The sequence below is a fragment of the Panthera uncia genome, chromosome C2 (genome assembly GCF_023721935.1).
Source record: "Panthera uncia isolate 11264 chromosome C2, Puncia_PCG_1.0, whole genome shotgun sequence".
Taxonomy (NCBI): Eukaryota; Metazoa; Chordata; class Mammalia; order Carnivora; family Felidae; genus Panthera; species Panthera uncia.
The window spans coordinates 74394500-74415497 of NC_064810.1; the positions used below are offsets into that span (position 1 = coordinate 74394500).

The window sequence follows — 20998 nt, forward strand, 5'->3', positions numbered from 1 at the left end:
TTCTGCAGGATGTTTTCACTCCAGAATGCAAATTTAAAGAATCTGTATTTGAAAACTACTATGTGATTTATTCTTCTACACTGTATCGTCAGCAGGAATCAGGCCGAGCATGGTTTCTAGGACTCAATAAAGAAGGTCAAATTATGAAGGGAAACAGAGTGAAGAAAACCAAGCCTTCATCACATTTTGTACCAAAACCTATTGAAGGTATGAAATGAACTTCTTTTCTTTTTAGACCCTGATCTGTGTGTTGATGACAGTTTGGTTCCTTATCCCTTGCTCAGTGTAGTTTGCTTGGAATGCAACAGATCCAAAGTTTCAGAAAACACAGTGGTACCTCTTCCTTAAAAAAAATCTGTTACGGGGCGCCTGGGTGGCGCAGTCGGTTGAGCGTCCGACTTCAGCCAGGTCACGATCTCGCGGTCCGTGAGTTCGAGCCCCGCGTCAGGCTCTGGGCTGATGGCTCGGAGCCTGGAGCCTGTTTCCGATTCTGTGTCTCCCTCTCTCTCTCTGCCCCTCCCCCGTTCATGCTATGTCTCTCTCTGTCCCAAAGGTAAATGAAAAACGTTGAAAAAAAAAAAAAATCTGTTACAAATGCTTGGCATTTATTTTTAAAACTGCTTGACTATAGAAGCTAGAATATTCCTCCAAGTAGAAAAAAAATAGTGCTAGCTACCATTTGGCAGGTAATTTCCTTCTTTGGTGAACACAATGAATCTCAAGCTACATTCTTGAAAAACCAATCATGCTATGATAGTGCTGTAAAGTTTGCAAAAAGCCTTTAGAAATATGTTTGTATCCTAATCTATACATCTTTGTAAACAGATCTAAAAATATGATGTATTAATTTTTCTTTGTATTTTCTAAGGAAAGGAGTGTTCTATTTACTGTGATCAATAAATATTTACAATATTCAATTTTATCCTTCTCAGTTGAGGCTATAACCTCCTTTCTCATGATCATTTAATATACTGTTCATTTATTTCAAATTGGTTCATGGAATAAATAATTTCATGCTAGGTCACCATTTTTGGTGACTTGTTCCTTAGGTAAGATGAGACATACCATTGAGGTAAACACTTTTACTGAATTCAGCCAAGCTTTTTAATACAGCCTAAGAAAATAGCAGTGACCTAGACGTTTACCAATAACATTCCTTTCTAAAAGTCACATTATTAGTCATTAAAAGAATTAGTTCAGCCTTCTTGTCTGAGAAAATGAGGAAACTGAGGCAGTGCATTGCAATTCTGTAACTTAGCCAGGCTTTCAATGCCCTATCTACAAGATATGGTCAGGTCAAGCAGTGTAGGGTCACAATGTCTTCTGCATAGTACCTATGACTGTAACAGTCAACAAACATTTGTTCAATCGATACTGTGTTCAAAGCACTGGGGGAAAATGTCCCTGGTCCTGCTCAAAACTCTTCTCACACTTTGTACTTTTAACTACACAAAACAGAACTTTCCTTCTTATACTCCTTTTTCACTGTTTGGGGACACGTGTAGTTTTTTTGCCCTCCCCTCCCCACAAGATTCATCCCCTCATGTGCCTGAAAATGCCTATTAGTCTTCATAAAGAATGAATTCAAGAGTCACCACTTCTGTGAGAGCCTCTCTCCTGAAGTAAAATTAAATATTTTGTCACTTTATCATTGTACACAATTCTCTCCTTTAGAAATGACCACATTATATTAAATTCACCTGTTTGCCACACTGTCTCCTTTTATCCATGGTTAGACCATTTTTTGAATGCATAGAATATGTTTTATTTTTTTCCCTCATATATCCTTGTTTCTTGTACAATATCTTGCATATCATAGAGAGATCTCCAATAATCTGTTGTTAATTGAGTCAGTGAACACAGGAATGAACAGAAGAATAGGTAAGTATAAAGACAAAGAAGAACTATATGCTCCAGATAACCTTCTAATTCTTAGAGATATGGAATATGTTTACTAATTGTAATAGTGTAATGTAAAAAGTGATGTATTACATGTTGCCAGAAATGATATTGGGATTAGGAAAAAGAGCTGTCACTTCCACCAAAAAAAAAAAAAAAAGATACTGAAAAGCTGATTACTTAAATGAACTTCAAGGCTGGCCAGGTTCAGACCATTAGATGAGAGGTAGAGATCAGGCAGACAAAAACACTTCAGGTTCAGCATGAGTGAACTATGAAAGGTTTTGTATCATTTTTTTTAATTGGAGTATAATCATACATGTTGTATTCATTTAAGGTGTACAATATAATGATTCAACAATTCTATTAATTTCTCAGAGCTCATTAGGATAAATGTACTCTTAATCCCCTTTATATATTTCGCCTGTTCCCCTACTCACCTTCCCGTGTCACATCATTTTTATTTGTACATTTAAATTGATTTTTTTTTGTTATAGGAACACATGAGCACATGCTCATTAACAATTTTCAGAAAAACCAGGAAACTGTAAAGCAAAGGAAAAAATCTACGTGTTTTATTTATTCCTTTTATGGATAATGCTTTTCATACTGACCCCCCAAAGAAGAAAAAAAAACCCACACCTATTACATGCCCTACTAATCATGACTGCTATCTGTACTTTGGCTGCTCAAGCTTCTTAAGACTGTATGATGATGTACACATTTCTAAGAGTAATGTATACAATGACCACATTTCTAGTCCCAGAGATGCCTAAATTCTATATGTATTGCTTCATTTCAGTACAGATATAGGAAGAGACAACTAGACATTCCTGTTCACCTTAGAATTAGATTTGGCTGTGTACAATGCAAAACGCATGGTAAGAGCAGTTTAATCATCCAGAGTTTTATTGTCATAAACCAAATCAAGAAACCTGCTGTCCAGGGCCAGTTCTGTGGCTTCCCAATTGTTAGGGACCTCAGCTATGTCCAGCTCTGAGCACCACCTTCCTTAGGATGTTGCACAGTTATGCCCTGCACCGTCAACACGACCGTGCAATGGGCCTGGATCTACTCTTATACCCATGATCCAACCAGCATATGCATTCTAATCAGAGGGAAGGAGAAGGATGTAAAAGGCAGAGGCATTACCCTGTGCCAGTGCTCTCTTCAGCAAGGTCCCCATTAGCTGCCATGTGATACCTACCTCCCACACACCACAGCTCAGTCAGGTTGTCATACTTAAGTGCAGACAAGCTAAGAATACTATATCTTCTGGATGGCTACATACCAAATAAATATTCTGTTATTTTGAGAGAATACCAGAAGGGGATTGGGACAGTTAGAGTCTCTGCTTCAGCCTGCCATCATCTTAACTTGAGAATAACCCTGATTTCCTAATTTTCTTATTGAGAGATTTTGGTTGTTTTCTTTTTATTTTTCTTATTTGTGGATATTTTAGAATGATCTTCATTTTGTTCTGAGAAAAAAAAAATAAAGTCCGTTTTAAATCAGATTCACTAATACTTGGATTTGCTTCCAAGGCTCTTGGTCCCTTTTGATTGTGGGAATGAAAACCTAGATGTGAAGTATATGGAAGATAATGAGAATCACTTCCAAAGATGGAAACAAGAATGTAATTTCTTTCAGCACAAAGACCTTTTAATTCCCTACAAATGTCTTTGCCTTTTGTCTTAGAAAGCAAGGTCCACTTTTTTGAACAGATTAGCTAACTGTTCTATAAATGCTTACTTTGTACAGGTATTGTGCTAAACATTTCTCAGTTATTGCCTCTTTTATTTTTCACTCCATTTCCATGAAGTGGATTCTAATATCATCCCCATTTTACAAATGTGGAAAATGAAGCACAGAAACATTAAGTAATTTGTCCCATATTGAGTGGCTTGTAAGTGACAGAGGCAGAGTCCAAGCCAAGGCATTCTGACTCCAGCAAGCAAGCGCTACATCTCTGTGAAGATGGATGAAATTGCTTACAGTCTGAAGTCTGAAATGGAACCTCAGCATAGCATAAGACCCTGGCAAATGCTTTTGAATAAATGTATTCCATTCGCCTCTCTCCTTTTTTAATCGAGAATATACTTGCTGCTTAGAAATAAAAGCCTTTTCAGATTCATGGAGCTCTTCATGTTCTAAATATTGTTGACAGACACATGAAATTGATCAGTTCTCCCATACCTAGTTTGGTTTTTATTTTAAATTGTAGTTATTTATTTTGAGAGAGTGAGACAGAGAAAGAGCAAGTGGGGGAGGGGCAGAGAGGAGGAGAGACAGAATCCCAAGCAGGCTCTGAGCTGTCAGCACAGAGCTGGACACAGAGCTGGAACTCACAAACTGAGATCATGACCTGAGCCAAGATCAAGAGTGGGATGCGTAATTGACCAAGCCACAGAGGTGCCACCCATACCTCGTTTGTAATTTGATACCATTGTTACGATGCAAAAATAACACTTTCCCAATGATTCTTCATGCAGCTGTGCTTTATAATATCAAATGATATAATTATGTAATAACCATTATTATCAAAGATATGTACAACGGAGGTTTTGTTAGGCATCAAGAACTGCAGTGAGAACTTCTTTCTCCTCACTAGGATCCCCAAACTGTTCATGCCACCACTTTATTACTACGATTACTAGTCTTACTGCATCTATGTGCAATTTATCGTTTGCTAGGCAGGTTGTATATGTTACATTCATTAAACCTCACAACAGCTTTATGTTATTACCCTCATTTTACAGATGAAGAAACTAATATTTCAATAACGAAGTTAGTGAGCCCTGTCCAATCACAGGGCTAGATAAATACAGAACTGAGACTGCAGTCTAGGAAGCCCACTGTCAAAACCTATACATCTATTCCCTGTACTCTACTGCCCTTTAATCTGAAGTAAGCCTATGGATATGCTAATACTTAGAAAAGTCAGTGATAGCAAAGCAGAAATGTTATATACCATGGCACAGCTTGAACAGTAAGCTAGCTCCAAACCATGCAAAATGGAGAAAGGTATACATGATATGATGAGATAAACTCGTATCGGTAGATAATCAGATAGGATAGTTATGGGAATGCCATGCTAAAACTAGGCAAGAAAGAATTGATAATACATTTTTTTTTTTTTTTGCTTAATTTTAACAGGCTCCATTTCCTACTCTGCAAAAGAAAAATTTGGAGCAGCTGATTCCTAAAGTTCTTTGACAATGACATTCTGTGCAGTCTTTATAAGACCTTAATTGTAAACCCATGTTCCTTCATGGAACCTAGCTTAGGACTTATAAACAAAATGATTCTAAACACATTTCCTTTATTGAATTATTGAATGAAAAAAGTACAATTTTATGAGCTATTTCCATGATGGATGATTTGTGATTTTGTTTTATTTTTTGTTTTTTGTTTTTTGGAAGCAGTAGGATGAAAAACATTCTAAGCCGTAACTCATTGTAAAGAAAGTCTTCGGTAAATTCTTCCATACATCGGTTATAAAGCACATAACTAGAAGACACTTTCAGAAAAGGAAGAAAATGACGGCTTCATAAGAGGCTGTCCATATTGATGGCTAACCAGAAAGGTTGTTAGTTATTTTTAGTTTTTAAAGGAATTTTTGTAAACCTGTAAACCTACCACTGTATGGTTACCAACAGAGTCCAGTACTACGGACTGTAAATGTCCTTTTAGGAAGGGAATTGGCCACTGATAGAGGAAAAGTCAGAGGAGGTTTGTTTTGTTTTTCAAATAGCTCTGTCTTTTCCCCACGTCCTGATGATGATAGCATTTTGAATGTCATGATTCCCAAAATTAAACTCTGCCAGTCCCAGGATCTTTAAATCCCACACTGATTACATGATAATAATTACCCACCAGCCCCTTTCCCATCATGGCCTCACTCTCCACCCTTCGTTTACAACACAGGCAGTGTTAATGAAGGGTTGCAAGGGTGTCTGTTCAGACAGATGGATGGACTTGATATTTAAACCCATTATATGTACACTTGCATGTCAACCTTTACTTTACGTGGGTCCCCTCCCCTGGAATTTAAGACAACAGCATAGGCTTCATGATTCCCAATTTTTCCCTTTCAGAGCATTGTTCACACAACAGATAAGTAACTCCCCCAGATTTAAATTGTCTTGGTGGTAACCTCCCCCTTTAGCTTTAGATACAGCAGCCAAATACTCATTGACAAAGAACAGGATACAATCTCCTCCTTTTCTCCTCCCTCCTCCAAGAAGCTCATTACTCAGCTCCTGCAGGTGGTTGGCATTCAGAATCTAGTTCCTTCCTCCTGAAAACAATGTGTACATTTCCAAAGGTTTAAGCTTCATGAACTTAATTCTGGAGAGAGAAATATGTTTCTAAAGTAAAATTAGTAAATATCAACTGAGAATCATTGCTCAGAAATATTAAACTGGAAATAAAGGAACATTTGCTGATTTCCACCAATGTATTTTCAAGTGGGGAGACAAGACTAACATACACACACACAGGTAAAATTATCCATTTTTCCTGTTATAACTGTTGACTTAAGCTAATAGAACCTGATTTAAGTGCCAGGAGTATAATGTAGATCAGTGTTTCCCAAACATGAGTATCTGAACCATCTGAAGTGTTCAAAAAGCTATAAATTCTCAGGCCAAGTCTCCAGAGTTGTTCTGATTTTATTGTCCAAGTGATTATGATGGCAACCAGAATCAAGACTTAGTGTCCTAAACTGAATTTGGTGATTCGAGGCTTATTTGGATTAAATCGAGATGTCCATAGGCAATTATTTAAATTTATTCAAATTATTGTGATCAGTATATTGGACTAACATAGAGCAAACTGTCACTCTGACACCATGGAATTAAATATATCAAACATGTCACATTTTGCCATTTCCTACTGCTATTAAGATGGCTGTATTTTAGTGCTGAGTTAAATTAGTATACAGAGTAAGTTAGAGGTAACACCAGTTATCGCACTATGTCAACACTGAGAAAAAAATAACCTAGTAGAAATCAATTAATCAAGAATAAATGTCTAATTCTTCTGATCAAAATTTTGCCAATGATTTTCTAAGAAATTTTGAGAAAATGATTTGCCCTCTTAAACCTCAGTGATCTCTGAAGATGAAGTTGATTATAAATGCCATCTGTTTCATAGGAATAATATGAAGATTAGACATTGTAAGAAAGCTGGATATCCCAAATCGGTCAGATCAATGCAAAGTGTCCTTTTCATTTTCTCTCAGAAACTGGACATAGTGTTATTGGGCTATGTACTGGATAAATGCTGTGAGATGCGGTATTCATAAAGGGATTAGAGACAGTGAAAGTTGAAATTTGGAGGGAAAATAATCTCTTCAAGAACTCTATAATGGGGTACCAAAGAACTGAACAAATCAGGGGTCCTAATGCTTTAGACCTCTAATTGGGAGAATACTAATAGCAAAATGATTTTGACATTTTTATTTCAATTGCCTGGAAAGAAAACTGTTGTGTTTTCCAAAATCCTCTTTTAGACCCAACCATACTAAAAGACAAAGAAAGATGGAGGAGGAAAGGGTACCGCTGATACCCCTGATTGTTTTAATTATAGCAAAGACAATAGCTGTAATTTCTCTCTCCTCTCTCTCTCCCTCCACCTTTTGAGTTTTGGATCCCTGCCAGCCTGTGACACCTTCTTCCCCCAAACCAGTATAACTCCTTCAAAGCAGCATTTTCCTGGCTTTGAATTTAGTCTTTAATAAAACCCTCCTGCCTCTCCCTGACACATTCTTCTTCCATATCTCTGTCTCTCCTGCACACAAATGTTGCTTCTGATCTCTTTACACATGAAGATATAGATCTTTGTGTTCACAATGTCTCTTAAGTCTTTATAATAAATATTTACAGTGTGCTGGGTGAGTTCCTTTGGCAATACATTGTTTCTGAACCAGCGCTTAGAATTCTTCTCCAGTTCCAAAGGGATCCCATGTGACATTAATTAAGGTGTGAAATTGCTTCATGTTAATTGCTCACACCCTTCCATGATCTGCTATTAAGACAATTAAATATCTTTAATGTTACATTAACTGACAGAGCAATCTAACCTTTCCACTTCTTAGAAATTACAGAGGGCCAAGGAAAATTCAATTAAATTGGTAGTAATAAGAAGATTAGTCATATTTCATCCTTCTTTGATAGAAACTGATGTAGGATGGGGGTTCTTTATAGAGTGTCATTTGTGAACTTTATCAGAAACTGGAGTTGTATTGCTTCCATTTGGAAATAATTTGTCAGCAACTACAATTGCCTTCCACACAGGTTTTCCAATCTCCCTTATAGAACCATACTGACCCTCAAAGATTTCCACCTAGTTCTCTCCATAATTACAACAACTCTCACTTTCTAAATAATTGTCAGGAATCCAGCAGTAATATAAGTAATAATTAGTAGCAGCTGTACTGCCTTATATGCCATTTGTGTGGCTCGTTGTTATTTTCAGCACAAATGATCGATCGTGTATTGATCAATTGAGTATCAATTGATAGTCACTAACACTTTGAGAGTATGAAGGTTAAGATTATCATCCCAATTTTAAACATGAGGAAACTGAGTTTAAAAGAGGTTAACTAGCTCACCCAGGTTCGTATAGTTAGAAAGAGGCAAAACTATGACCACAGCTGTTATCTATCAAAGACTGCCAGAGGATCCCATAAGCTGCTGGAGGCTTGACCAATGGGTATATAACATACAGGCAACAGTGACTTGGCAAGTGATTTCAGTGGTGTAGGAGAATAAGCCTAATTAGAGTGGATTCAAGTTATCACAGGAGGTAAAGAAAAGAAGAAAGTAATATTAAGTCACACTTTGGAGGAGCTCTGCTGTAAAAAAGGAGCAGAGAAATAGGAAGCAGTAGCTGAAGAGAAATATGCGAGTTACAGTGGGGTTTATTGGCTTGTTTGCTTAGAGCTATTACACCATATTTATAGATTGATGGGAACATGTGGGGAGAAGTGACTTTGGGCATTAGAGGAGAGATGGTCACTGAATTATACTGACCAAAGGGAGTGGGCTCCAGCATGGAAGTGGCAAGTGGAGGGCCAACTTTAGACAGGTGCAGAGAGGGTTCAAGCTCTGTAACAAGCAGGGAGCCAGAACACGTGTGAGCGGATATATGCAGGTGGGTCGTTTTCATGGTGGAAATACAAACACTTCCTCTTCTTTCTACGTGAAATGCAAAACAAGGTGGTTTACTGATAAAAAAGGAGGAAGGAAGGGAAACGTGAAGGAGAGAGAGGGAGAGGAAGGAGAGAGAAAGTCAAGAAAAGAAAGAAGACAGGCCTATTGCCTGAGTCTGAGGAGAGTTTGAGGAGTTAAGTGAAGGCATGTAATATCACGTGGGAAGAATGGGAGAGGAAATTGGCAAGAGAAATGCGGTAGGGTTCCAGGAAGTGCTGAGCACCCCCATGAGGACTGGGATCAAGATCTTGACTTGAGACCAGTCAAGAAAGATTTATGTGTTTGTTTTTTCTCAGACATATTAAACTATCTGACTGTAAGCTTAAAGCAGGAACCCTAGAGCTAATCACACACGAGTTTTAATGCTGATTCTGCCCTATAGTGTCCTGCAATACTTCCAGCAAACTACCCTTTCTGTTCTCTAGTTTCCTCAGTTGCAAAGCTAACCAATGAAAGTATCTCTCTTTTGGGTGTTTAAAAATAATCATAGTGTATATAAGGTGCAGATGTATATTAAGTATATCTTATACTTAATATTATACTTATAATATTAAGATATAATATTAAGGTATATCTTAATATTATATTAAGATATAATATTAAGTATATCTTAATATTATATTAAGATATAATATTAAGTATATCCTTAATATTATATTAAGATATAATATTAAGTACTCAATTAATATTAGCTATGGTTGTGAGGACACTGCTTAGGAGGAGAGGACCCACTGGATGGTAACTGCATCTGGTTTATTACAGTTGTCTGATTTATAAATAACGGCCACTTTTGAGATTCCACTTTTTTCATACTTTTAAGAAAGGAATTGGGGCGCCTGGGTGGCGCAGTCGGTTAAGCGTCCGACTTCAGCCAGGTCACGATCTCGCGGTCTGTGAGTTCGAGCCCCGCGTCAGGCTCTGGGCTGATGGCTCGGAGCCTGGAGCTTGTTTCCGATTCTGTGTCTCCCTCTCTCTCTGCCCCTCCCCCGTTCATGCTCTGTCTCTCTCTGTCCCAAAAATAAATAAAAAACGTTGAAAAATATTTAAAAAAAAAAAAAAGAAAGGAATTATTTTGGTTTGTTTCCCAAGAAAAGTTTGTAACTGATATAAATGTGACTCTTGAATGTTAAAAATTACAAACAGGGAATCTGAGCTAGTAAAGTGGCAAAGAACGCTTGCATATTTCTGATAACTGCATTTGCAACAAAGGTACCCATGAAAAGAATATAATAGAAGAATAGTAATTGGAAACCATGTCCTGGAAATCCTGTACCTAATCTTATAAAGAGGAGATGTGTTTTATTTTTTACAAGATTTCAATGCTCAGTGATATATATTAGATCTCTCTCCTTTCTAACAGTATAATCTTGCATTTAAAAGTAAAGCAAAAAAGAAATTAATAAAACAAATACTATGTAGTATTCTAAAGTTGGTAGCTTATGGTCTTGTTATGACCAAGTGTAGCATCTTATTTATGATAGCAGGACTGCATGGCTTTCTAGAGGAATATAGCCAGTGCATCTCAGGTGGCTGTCAAAATGACAGACTTCACCAGGCCAAGTCACAACGTGACATCATACAGGTGTGATCTTTTCACATTAATAAATTGAACTGGGAATTTCTAGTGATTTCTGTGTCTTAAAGTAATGCATGATATGGGCTCTGCTATTAGAAACTTTGTGTGTTCTCGTGTCTGCACATGAGGAAGAATATTCTCTCACCAAATCCCTCTACCTCATTTTTACTTTGAAAGCTACAGTGAATCCTTCTGCTTCAGTGTACTGTGGATCAAGAAAAGTCAAAACATGAATAAAAGGAGACACCCAAAAGAAGGAGAAGAGAAGGGAGAAGGGTGGTGGGGAGGAGAAGAAAAGAAAAAAATCGAAACATATATCAAAATGGAGGGAAAAGAGAAAGAAAACTGAAATGAAGAAAGAGTGTTACAGAATGAAATAGATATGCTTCCCTTTTCAGAACATTATCTCCTTTTACCATTTATCCAAAACTATTATGATACCACATGTGTTAGAGGAATAATGATATGTATCTCAAAAACATCCTGTGGGATAAAAAAAGAGCAAGTATTCTTTTTTATCCTGCTTTAAAGAAGAAAGAGGGCATGGAATGCGATCAAGAACCAACCAGAAGTGCCAGGTGAAACAGAAGCAGTGTTGTTAATCAGGCATTGTATCATCAGGCACTGAACATTCTTGATAGCTGGATATTGAGACTCTGTTGAAAAAATAGTATAAAGTGAAATCAGAAGGAAACACAGTTGGAAATCAGTTCCATGCCAAATGGTAGCCATTAAATCATACCCACTGAAAATAAACTCTGTATCACAAGTGTAGTCCACAGAGTCTTGGATGACACATGGATAGATAATAACATCTCAACTTGCCTAAATCAGAGAACTTGTGTCCAATGGTTAAATGGGCATTGGCACTGAATCTGAGTTTCTGAGAACTGTGATTGGGGAGCTGGGAAAACAAGAAATACAGGGAGTTGGATTTTTTGTTTGTTTGTTTCACTTTATTCCCAGGCTGGAAATTATTCCTCACCAAGAGTAGCTGAAGTGGGCCAAATGCATACAACAGAGGGCACCAGAAGAATCTATTCAAGAACAAAGAGGTTTTTAAAACATTGTAGAGCTTCCTAAAGCAAGATAAATCTATTTCTAATGAAATAATAGCTTATTGTAATAGAAAGTGATGGAAAAGCACTCCCCCGTAAATATCATTGTACTTTGAAATAATGCAAATTAAGAGATCAGAGGTCATTTCAATTACTAATAATGACCTGATTATCAGGAAGAGAAAAACTTAATCTTACATAATTGCAGGGATTATTTAGGAAGACAATTCTGCAGCTGCAGAAAGAACTATTTGAAAATCAGAACCTAGGTGGTTTCCTAGACATGCTTCTTAAATATTTCCCATAATAGAGGCACCTGGATGGCTCAGTTGAGCATCCAACTCTTGGTTTCAGCTCAGGTCATGATCTCATGGTTCATGAGTTCAAGCTCCATGTCAGGCTCTGTGCTGACAGCGTGGAGTCTGCTTGGGATTCTCTCTCTCCCTCTCTCTTGGCCCCTCCCCTCCCCCCCCCCCCAAAAACCCCCCAAAAAACCTAAAACACATTTTTTAATAAAAAAGATAAAGATTCTCCACAATTTCTTAGGAGTATATGTTTGGAAATCAATACCAGAACTCCAAATTCTAGTACTAGTAGCTATATAAAATTATTTTTTTATTGTAAAGTATATGTGATGCTCATATATGGGGTTAGTAACTCTTGATTTGTTATTTTTTGTTTGGTTAGTCTTCTTAAGTGCTACATTAAATTCCCCACAAAACAAAAGGATAACCCTTCTTAACATGTTAGCTTGACCAAGTGAACCCCACCTTTCAATTGCAGTCAAAATTATGGTACTTGGAGTATATCAGATATTGTGCATGTTAGATAAGCAGCAGGTCTCACATGTAATGGTGCCTCAGCTAGGTTTATTTCTAAGAACTTAACAATTGTGTTTGCAAGATAGCAGAACTCATGAAAGTTTCAGATGCTGCCAACCATTTCTTATAGAATCTGTGCAGTAAGATTCAGTTTGATTGATTCTTTCTGACTAATCTGACTGGCTGTATTCAGGCCATATAAACATAGTTAGACATTTTTCCAGATAATGAGATTGAATAAATAGATTTTTCCCTATAAACTCCTGTATTTGATGGACATATTTTTTAACTCTTCATTCACTATCAAATTGAAGCTGACAGATATCAGGATAGTGGTTTAAATCTAGCGTGGAATTCCATAATTCTGACACAAGTTAACCCTGCCAGGTTTAACCCTCCTACTTCTCTATCTTATCCCATTCTTCAACCAGTCACTTTTTCTTACATTACCTGCACTTCATTTCCTCACTCTTCTTCAGTAACCTGGCCATATCTCTACCTCCTCTGCATCAAGGCTAAATCAACATCAGATAGCTATTGTGATGTCCTAATTTCCATTCAACTCTCTACCCTGGCTCTGAACAGCCTGTGATTTGTGTGCATGTCTGTGCTCTCCTTCTTCACCCTGAGCTCCATGAGGGCAGGAATCAAGAGGTCATTTCTTGCAGTTGCCAAGGAATTTAGCAGAGCTCCCAGCACAAATTAAATGTGCACCCGTTTATAGAATAAATGAGCAAATCAATGCTTGAACAAATGCATCTTTAGATATTTGTTCACAAAAGAGTAACTGGAATTGGAGGAGGGAAAAGAAAATGAAAAATCCATATTGAATGAAAGTGATACAACATTAGTTAAGCCAAGTTCATCCTACCAAAGGCATCCAAGATACTCTGCCTCTACCAAGTCTACATATGAATCTCGGGTCCAGTCGGGTCAGAAAATATTCTCCACTGTCCTCCTGTTGATCAGTAATTTAGAGCGTTAGCTCCAGTCAGGACACCTGTAGAGAACAACAAACTCTTCTAAGATAGAAATGTCTAACAGAAATATCATATGAACTACATGGGTAATTTAAATTATCTGGTATTCACATTTGAAAAATAAAAACAAGCATGTGATGTAAATTTTAATAGTATATTCAACCCAAAATATCCAAGATATCATGTACTCAGTATGTAATCACTTTAAGACATTACTACTGAGATAGTTATTCTTTTTGTGTGGTCTTTAAATTCGGTGTTTGTTTTATACTTGCAGCACATCTGAATTGGGAATAACCACATTTAATGCTGAGTGACCACATATACCAAATGGATAGTATATTAGGCAGTGCAGTTCTAGGGTATTCTCATCAGATTTTCCTCTTACCAACTCTATAACCCCTCAGTTATATCTCAATTCTCTCTGTCTTGCTGTGCTTCTAAGACTAATACTTTTGACTATTAGGGAATTGTTGACTCTTCCTATGCAAATAGAACATTTCTGGCTTTAATAGTCATCTCTTTGTGTATAGCTTACACTCGTTATTTGTGTGTGTGTGTGTGTGTGTGTGTGTGATTTTTTTAAGTGTGTGTAATTATTAATTGTGTTAAATAGACACAACATAAAATTTACCATTTTAGCCAAAGTAAGTGTACATTTCAGAGCCATTAAGTAATTCACATTGTACTTGTACACGTTACCATTCTCCCTTCCCCCAGCTCCAGGAAACCACTATTCTCCTTCCTGTCTCTATGACTACTTTAGATATCCTATGTTAATGGAATCATAAAATATTTGTTCTTTTGTGTCTAGTTTACTTCACTTAGCATAATGTCCTCAAGATTCATCCACTCTTGTGTCAGAATTTCCTTCCTTTTTAAGGTTAAACAATATTGTATGGTATGTATGTACTACATTTTGTTTATCATTCATCCATTGATAGATATTTTGGTTACTCCTGCCTTTTGACTATTGTAAATAATACTACTCTGAACTCAGTGTGCAAATACCTGTTCACATCCCTGTTTTCATTTATTTTGGGTATATTGAGAGGTGGGATTTCTGGATCATATGATAACTCTATGTTTAATTTTTTGAGGAATCATCATATCATTTTCCATAGTGGCTGTACATTTTACATCTCTACCAGAAATGTACAGTGTTTTCAGTTTCTTCACATACTCACCAACACTGGTTATTTTGTTTTTGTCTTCATTTTTGATAATAGCCATCCTATTACATAGGATTCATCCTATAGTGGCATTTGTTTTCATTAACCTTTTTTGGATGACATTAAGAATATTTAGTAGAGGTAAGGCCAACTTGGATCTCAATTAATATATGAATATAATTTAAACGTTGTCTGATATAAGATAATCTTCTGTTGCATTTTTTGATGAATTGCTCTCCTGGTTTTGTTAAGAACTCTTGATTAGGATTTTGAAGCCTTACATTCTCATCCTGGCTTTGCTGCTACCCACCATCTGACTTTAGGAAAGTTGCTTAGTTTCCTTTATATTTAAAAATGTGGATAAGAATTTCTCACTTTATTCATAAGGTTAATATGATTATCAAATGAGTTAGTCAATTTAAAATGTCTTTGAGAAATCTTGAATAATAGATTCATTTAAGGGATTAAAAGTTTATTTACGAGATTATCATTGTGGTTACGTTGTACATCAATGTGATGGGTTTTACATTTTGCACATCTAATGCACTTTATAGAACAGTTATACCTTCTGTTCTCTTCTTGTACTCTGTGTCATCTTTTAATTGTGTGCCATTTAGAATAGTACAGTTATGGAGTGTTGATACAACTACCCAAGGGAGCTATATTACTGGGGAGAAATGTTTTGTCCTTTCTTTGCTTTCTAATTGGATCGTGTTCTTTTAACTACATTTTCATTCAAAATTTGATTGAGATTTGTACCCCTTGATTTGTCAGCTTCTTGAGTTAGACAGTATTACAGACATCCCAGAGTCTATCAATAATAATGAAAATGAAAGCCCAAGAAACTAATCTTGTTTGACAAAGTTTTTGCTCTCTTTGTTTATACTTGCATGTAATTCCTTGATTGACTCAAGTTTGTTTTCTTTAAAGAAACAATTCTTTCTTTAAACAGAAATACAGAAATTCAAATATTTATTTGACTTACTGAAGGGGGATTTTCAGCAAACTGAGAAACCCACTATTTACTCTTCATTTTCCAACTAAGATATATGGACTAGTTTTTTCAAAACCCAGAATTTTATTTTTCCATTTGATGAAAATACTGGAAAGTTAGTGAGTAGGCCTGGAAGAAGAGCAACTTACATGCTCTGCTATGGTACTAATGAGTTTTGTTCTTTTTGAAACACTGAAAATTTTCAGATGCCAATTTTAAAAAACCTCTTTAAGGACTTGATACCAGGATGGCCAGCAGGATTTAGTTATTGGGAAAGTTGTCTACAGTGGTAATTGTAATGGCAACATTTCACATTGTCATAACTGAAGTATTTTATGTATTAGTGAGAAATAGCAAAAAAAGAAAAGAAAAAGAAAAAGAAAGCAAAAGAAAAAGCAAAAGAAAAGATAAAAAGTAAAAACAAGTGCCCTGGGAAGAATCTAGAACATAAGAACATAAGGAAACTAAAAACTAAGTAGTAAAATAAGAAATTTAGCTATAAAATTATTTTTAAAAATGTATTCTTTTTTAAATCAGAAGTAACATCCTTCATGTACCTCTAAGTTGGGAGTTTAAGAAATTTGCAGGTCAGAGACGCCTGGGCGGCTCAGTTGGTTAAGTGTCTGACATGGGCTCAGGTCATGATCTCACGGTTTGTGGGTTTGAGCCCCGTGTCTGGCTGTGCTGACAGCTCAGAGCCTGGAGACTGCTTCAGATTCTGTATCTCCCTCTTTCTCTACCCCTCCCCCTCTCACACTCTGTCTCTCTCTCTCTCAAAAATAAATAAACATTAAAAATTTTTTTAAAGAAATAAAGAAATTTGCAGGTCAAAATATATTGATTATGTATATTTTTTAAAAGATAATTTTTGTCATTCTTTGAGACTCTGATTTAGCAGCTTGTAGTCAGTCCTGGGGATGTATTGGCTTTTATAGTTGACTCACTGGCAAAGTAGGAAAAGCTGTGTTTATGGCATCATATGAATAGCTTTCTGATGGAATCACTTCATTACTTCTGAGTTCCCTGTGCACTTACTTCCCTGTGCAAATATCTATATTTGCATATATAAATGTATGCTTTAATTTTGGAGATTTTAACACTTTCTCTGTAACAGAAATATAGGTAAGAGACATTAGACTTGAGGAATTACAAGATTTCAATAGGATCTTCCACATGGATCTTCTGTCTTTTGGAAAAGAAAGTAGAAACTTAAATTATCTAATGGCATCATCTGAAAATTACAGAATTATTTCTGAATTCATTTACTCTGTGCAACTTTGCTACGTAAGCCAGAGGTCTTTTGGGATGTTGGAGAAGCCATTTAGTACAATAATTGAAATACTTTAAAATCTCATTTAAAATATGTATGTAAAAAATATATATATGTAATAATTTTGCATGATATATTTAGCAAAAATAGTTTATATATCCCTTTTGTACTACCTGAAGTGAGGTTCAGTTTGCCAAGATCAGCATCATCTGGGAGCTTATTAAAAATGTAGAGGGGCACCTGGGTGGCTCAGTCAGTTAAGCGTCTGACTCTTGGTTACGGCTTGGGTCATACCTCATGGTTCTCTGGTTTGTGCCCCGCATGAGGCTCCGTGCTAAAAGCATGGAGCCTGCTTGGGATTCTCTCTCTGCCCCTCCCCTGCTTGTGCGCTCTCTTTCTCTCAAAATAAATTTTAAAACATGTAGAATCTCAAGTCCACAAAAACATGTATCAAAATCTCTATTTTAACAATATCCTTGAATGTTTCAAAAGCACGTTACTGTTTAAGGAGCTCTACCACTGAGATGTTGTGAAAAAACCCGTCTCCTCTTCACTGAACTAGTGTAATGAGACCATTTCTTATGTCTTAACTCTCTTAATCTAGTTTTGAATTTAGAATACCTTTAGCAAAAAAAAAAAATTATCACTGTGTTCTCTGAAATCTGTTATTCAATATTTTCATGAAGAGATCAGCTCCTTCATTCTCTTAAACATCTTTGGACACTTCCTATATTCCCGACATTTAATCCTCATAAAAATTCAGTTTTTCAGTGATGAAAATGTGTCCAAGTTAACAGAGCTGGCAAGTGACTGAGTAGGGACATGGACCCAGGTAGTGTGGCTCCCAAATTGGTGCTCTTTTTTTTTTTAATTTTATTTAATTTTATTTTTTTAATTTACATCCAAGTTAGTTAGCATATAGTGCAACAATGATTTCAGGGGTAGATTCCTTGATGCCCCTTACCTGTTTAGCCCATCCCCTCTCCCACAACCCCTCTAGTAACCGTCTGTTTGTTCTCCATATTTAAGAGTCTCTTATGTTTCGTCCCCCTCCTTGTTTTTATATTTTTGCTTCCCTTTCAAATTTGTGCCCTTAATCACTGCATGACATCCAGTCAGTCATAACCATGCTCAGCTCTCCTGCATCATGGCAAAACCCAAGGGAGGAAGCTATTTGATTGGTAATAATATTCAGATTACCAAAGCACTGCAGCGATGGTTTAATGGATGGAGGGACTTAACTCTTTGTTCCTAAATCAAGGATAAAAATAATTCCTGATATTTGAATGAAATACTTCATGTGCTTGTATATAGTCACATATGTCTATTTCACAACAATATAATGAATGTTTTAATGTATTCCTTATGCTGATAGATCCTGTCTTACAAGAATAAGAACTGAATTCTTATGCATTGAAAAAAATATTCTTTTTATGCAATAATCTAGCAACAGCCATGATAATTCACAGATGACTAACCTTTGGAGCCAGACAAAACAATAGAGGAGAGAGAAACTGTCTTATGTAGATGTGAACTAAAATTTCACAGTTGCATATTCAAACTCGAAGCAATTGGGAAAATGGCGTTGTTGATTTATTTCTCTGCCTTCCCTCCTATTATCACCTCTTATGTAGGGTGCCCTGAAATTTGGTGCAAAATATTTCAATTTGATATAACAATGTCATATTTCTTGTAGTAAGGTAAAGATTAGGAGCATGTATATAAGGATTTTTTTTTCCTGTGCAAACTAGATTGCAGACTAAGGACTAAGAAAATATCTATTTCTATCCTTTTAATGTTATGCTCGCAATGTCTCCTCTAACGCTAGATGAAAATCCTGTTATATAGGTTAGCAGACAGGTAAGACTCAAGCCTTATCTGTAAGAGAACAGAAACCACTCTATGTCCACAGTTCAAGAAGACTTAAAAGGTTATGACCGATAAAACTAGTAGAGGGTCATTTATATCCACTAAATATGTTATCCAGTTAAAACTAGTTTTTACACAGGAGAGAAGAGCTCATGGTGAGAGTGAAGAATATTGTGAAATTAAATTTGAGATGTTTATGGAAGCCAAATTGATGCCACTATTGTAATAAGTAATTGATGTAATTTTGCTTTTCAGTGTGTATGTACAGAGAGCCATCGCTACATGAAATTGGAGAAAAACAAGGGCGTTCGAGGAAAAGTTCTGGAACACCAACCATGAATGGAGGCAAAGTCGTGAATCAAGATTCAACATAGCTGAGAACTCTTCCCTTTGTCCCTCTCTCATCCCTTCCCTTTATCCCCTCCCCTTTACCCATTTCCTTCCAATAAATCCACCCAAGGAGAGGAAAATAAAATGGCAACCCAGGACCTAGTGACTAAGATTCTGCACTCAAAATCTTCCTTTGTGTAGGACAAAGAAATTGAACCAAAGCTTGCCTGTTGCAGTTTGGTAGAAAATGCACATGCACAAAATATTAGCACACATAAAATCAAGGGAAAAAATAAATCAAGACGCCACAACATTGTGTTGTTATTAATAAAAGGCCAATTATAATGAAGACATAGCTATAATAAATGTGAAATAAAGTTATTATCTTAAAGAAAAGGGTTTTGGAGATTTTAACTTAGAAATCAATGTAATACCCTAAATAACTTAAACTTTGGATAATGCTGTGATGTGTGCTGTGTTTTGAATTTGAATTTTCTTTGGGCATCTGAAATTGACACATAATTACATACTGTTTCCAGGATTTTTTTTTTTACCATGATATTGAACATGTACAAATTATAGATTCTTCTAACACCTGTATGGTATAAGCCAGGAATCATTTAAAAGTTTAAAATTTTATTCTTGAAGTTGTTACTTAAGATTGTTTCATGCAAAGGATAGACTTCTGTTGAACTTAATGGTGTTAGCTGATATCATTCCTTCATAAAAAAGAATTTCAGATTCACCTAGGAGATTATCATATTTTTATCAAAGGGATTAGTCTAGGATCTCATTTTTTTTTTTTTTTAGTCATTTAGAAAAATAAAATGTGTTCTAAGGCTGAAATAACTTTTGGGAATTCTGTGTCATTGCCATGCCTGGGCAGTGATGAATAAGTTATATGCTCTTATCATTTGGTCTGATTTTTTACATTGTACACACATTTGAGAGTAGAGGTGCATGTCTAGCTGTATTAGAGAGTTTTGTACCATCTCTTGCAGCAGGAAAGAAAGAAAAGGAGTTTTGCATGAGGAAATAAGTTTTAGGAAATTGGTCAAAGCAAATTGTAGTTGCCTTTGAAACTTACTAGAGTTTTATGTATGTAATATTTTCCAAACTTCACCAAGAAATTGGGAGGCATGGCTGTGAAATTCCTAACCTAATATCTTATGAAGCCAGTGGTTTGCTTGTTGCTGTATATCCTTGTTAATAAGTCTAGTTGACAATAAATCTGTCTCCTAGAACACAGAAAGGAACTTGATACACTGAGTTTTCAAGGGGCATAGAGAAACAATATGGAATTAACAGTTATGGTTCCAACACACAGGGTTGTGTGAGCTTAAGGCACTCGAAAAGAAAAAAAAAAAAAGAACTCAGTGTAAGGACCAGGCAATACTAAAGTATTAGAAAAATATTAGGGAAGAAATGAACATTATATGATCGCCTTGGAAAAAAAATAGGTCTACATAGTCCTACAAATCAGGATGGTGTAGCATCCAAATTCAAACAAAACAGAATGTTAAAACTGTATGCAGAATTATGGATATTATCAATGAGAAGACGTAGCATGTTACTTCTCCTATAGCTCTACTGTCCAGCATGTATTGTTCCAAATATGATTCCCTAAAATATATACACTTTGCAGAAGCTCTAGGCCTTCACTTAAATGACCTTGCCATTGGTTGCTGTATTCTTTCAAAGTCAATGTAGTTCCCCTCACTCTACACAATCATTATTCTTTAATAGTGGTTTGTGTCCTTCACCAAGTACTTAATTTATGTTATCAGGAGGTTAGCAGCAAATGAAATGGAG

General features: G+C 36.1%; 1 protein-coding gene across 1 annotated transcript in view; it reads left to right on the top strand.

Moving 5' to 3' along the window:
* Positions 1 to 20558, top strand: part of FGF12 (fibroblast growth factor 12) — a 263779-nt gene extending 243221 nt beyond the window's left edge. The window contains exons 4-5 of the mRNA XM_049628403.1: positions 9 to 207; positions 19112 to 20558. Coding sequence (XP_049484360.1) covers positions 9 to 207; positions 19112 to 19230 — 318 coding nt within the window. The 3' untranslated portion in view covers positions 19231 to 20558. The remainder of the gene's footprint in view (positions 1 to 8; positions 208 to 19111) is intronic.
* Positions 20559 to 20998: the final 440 nt, after the last annotated feature.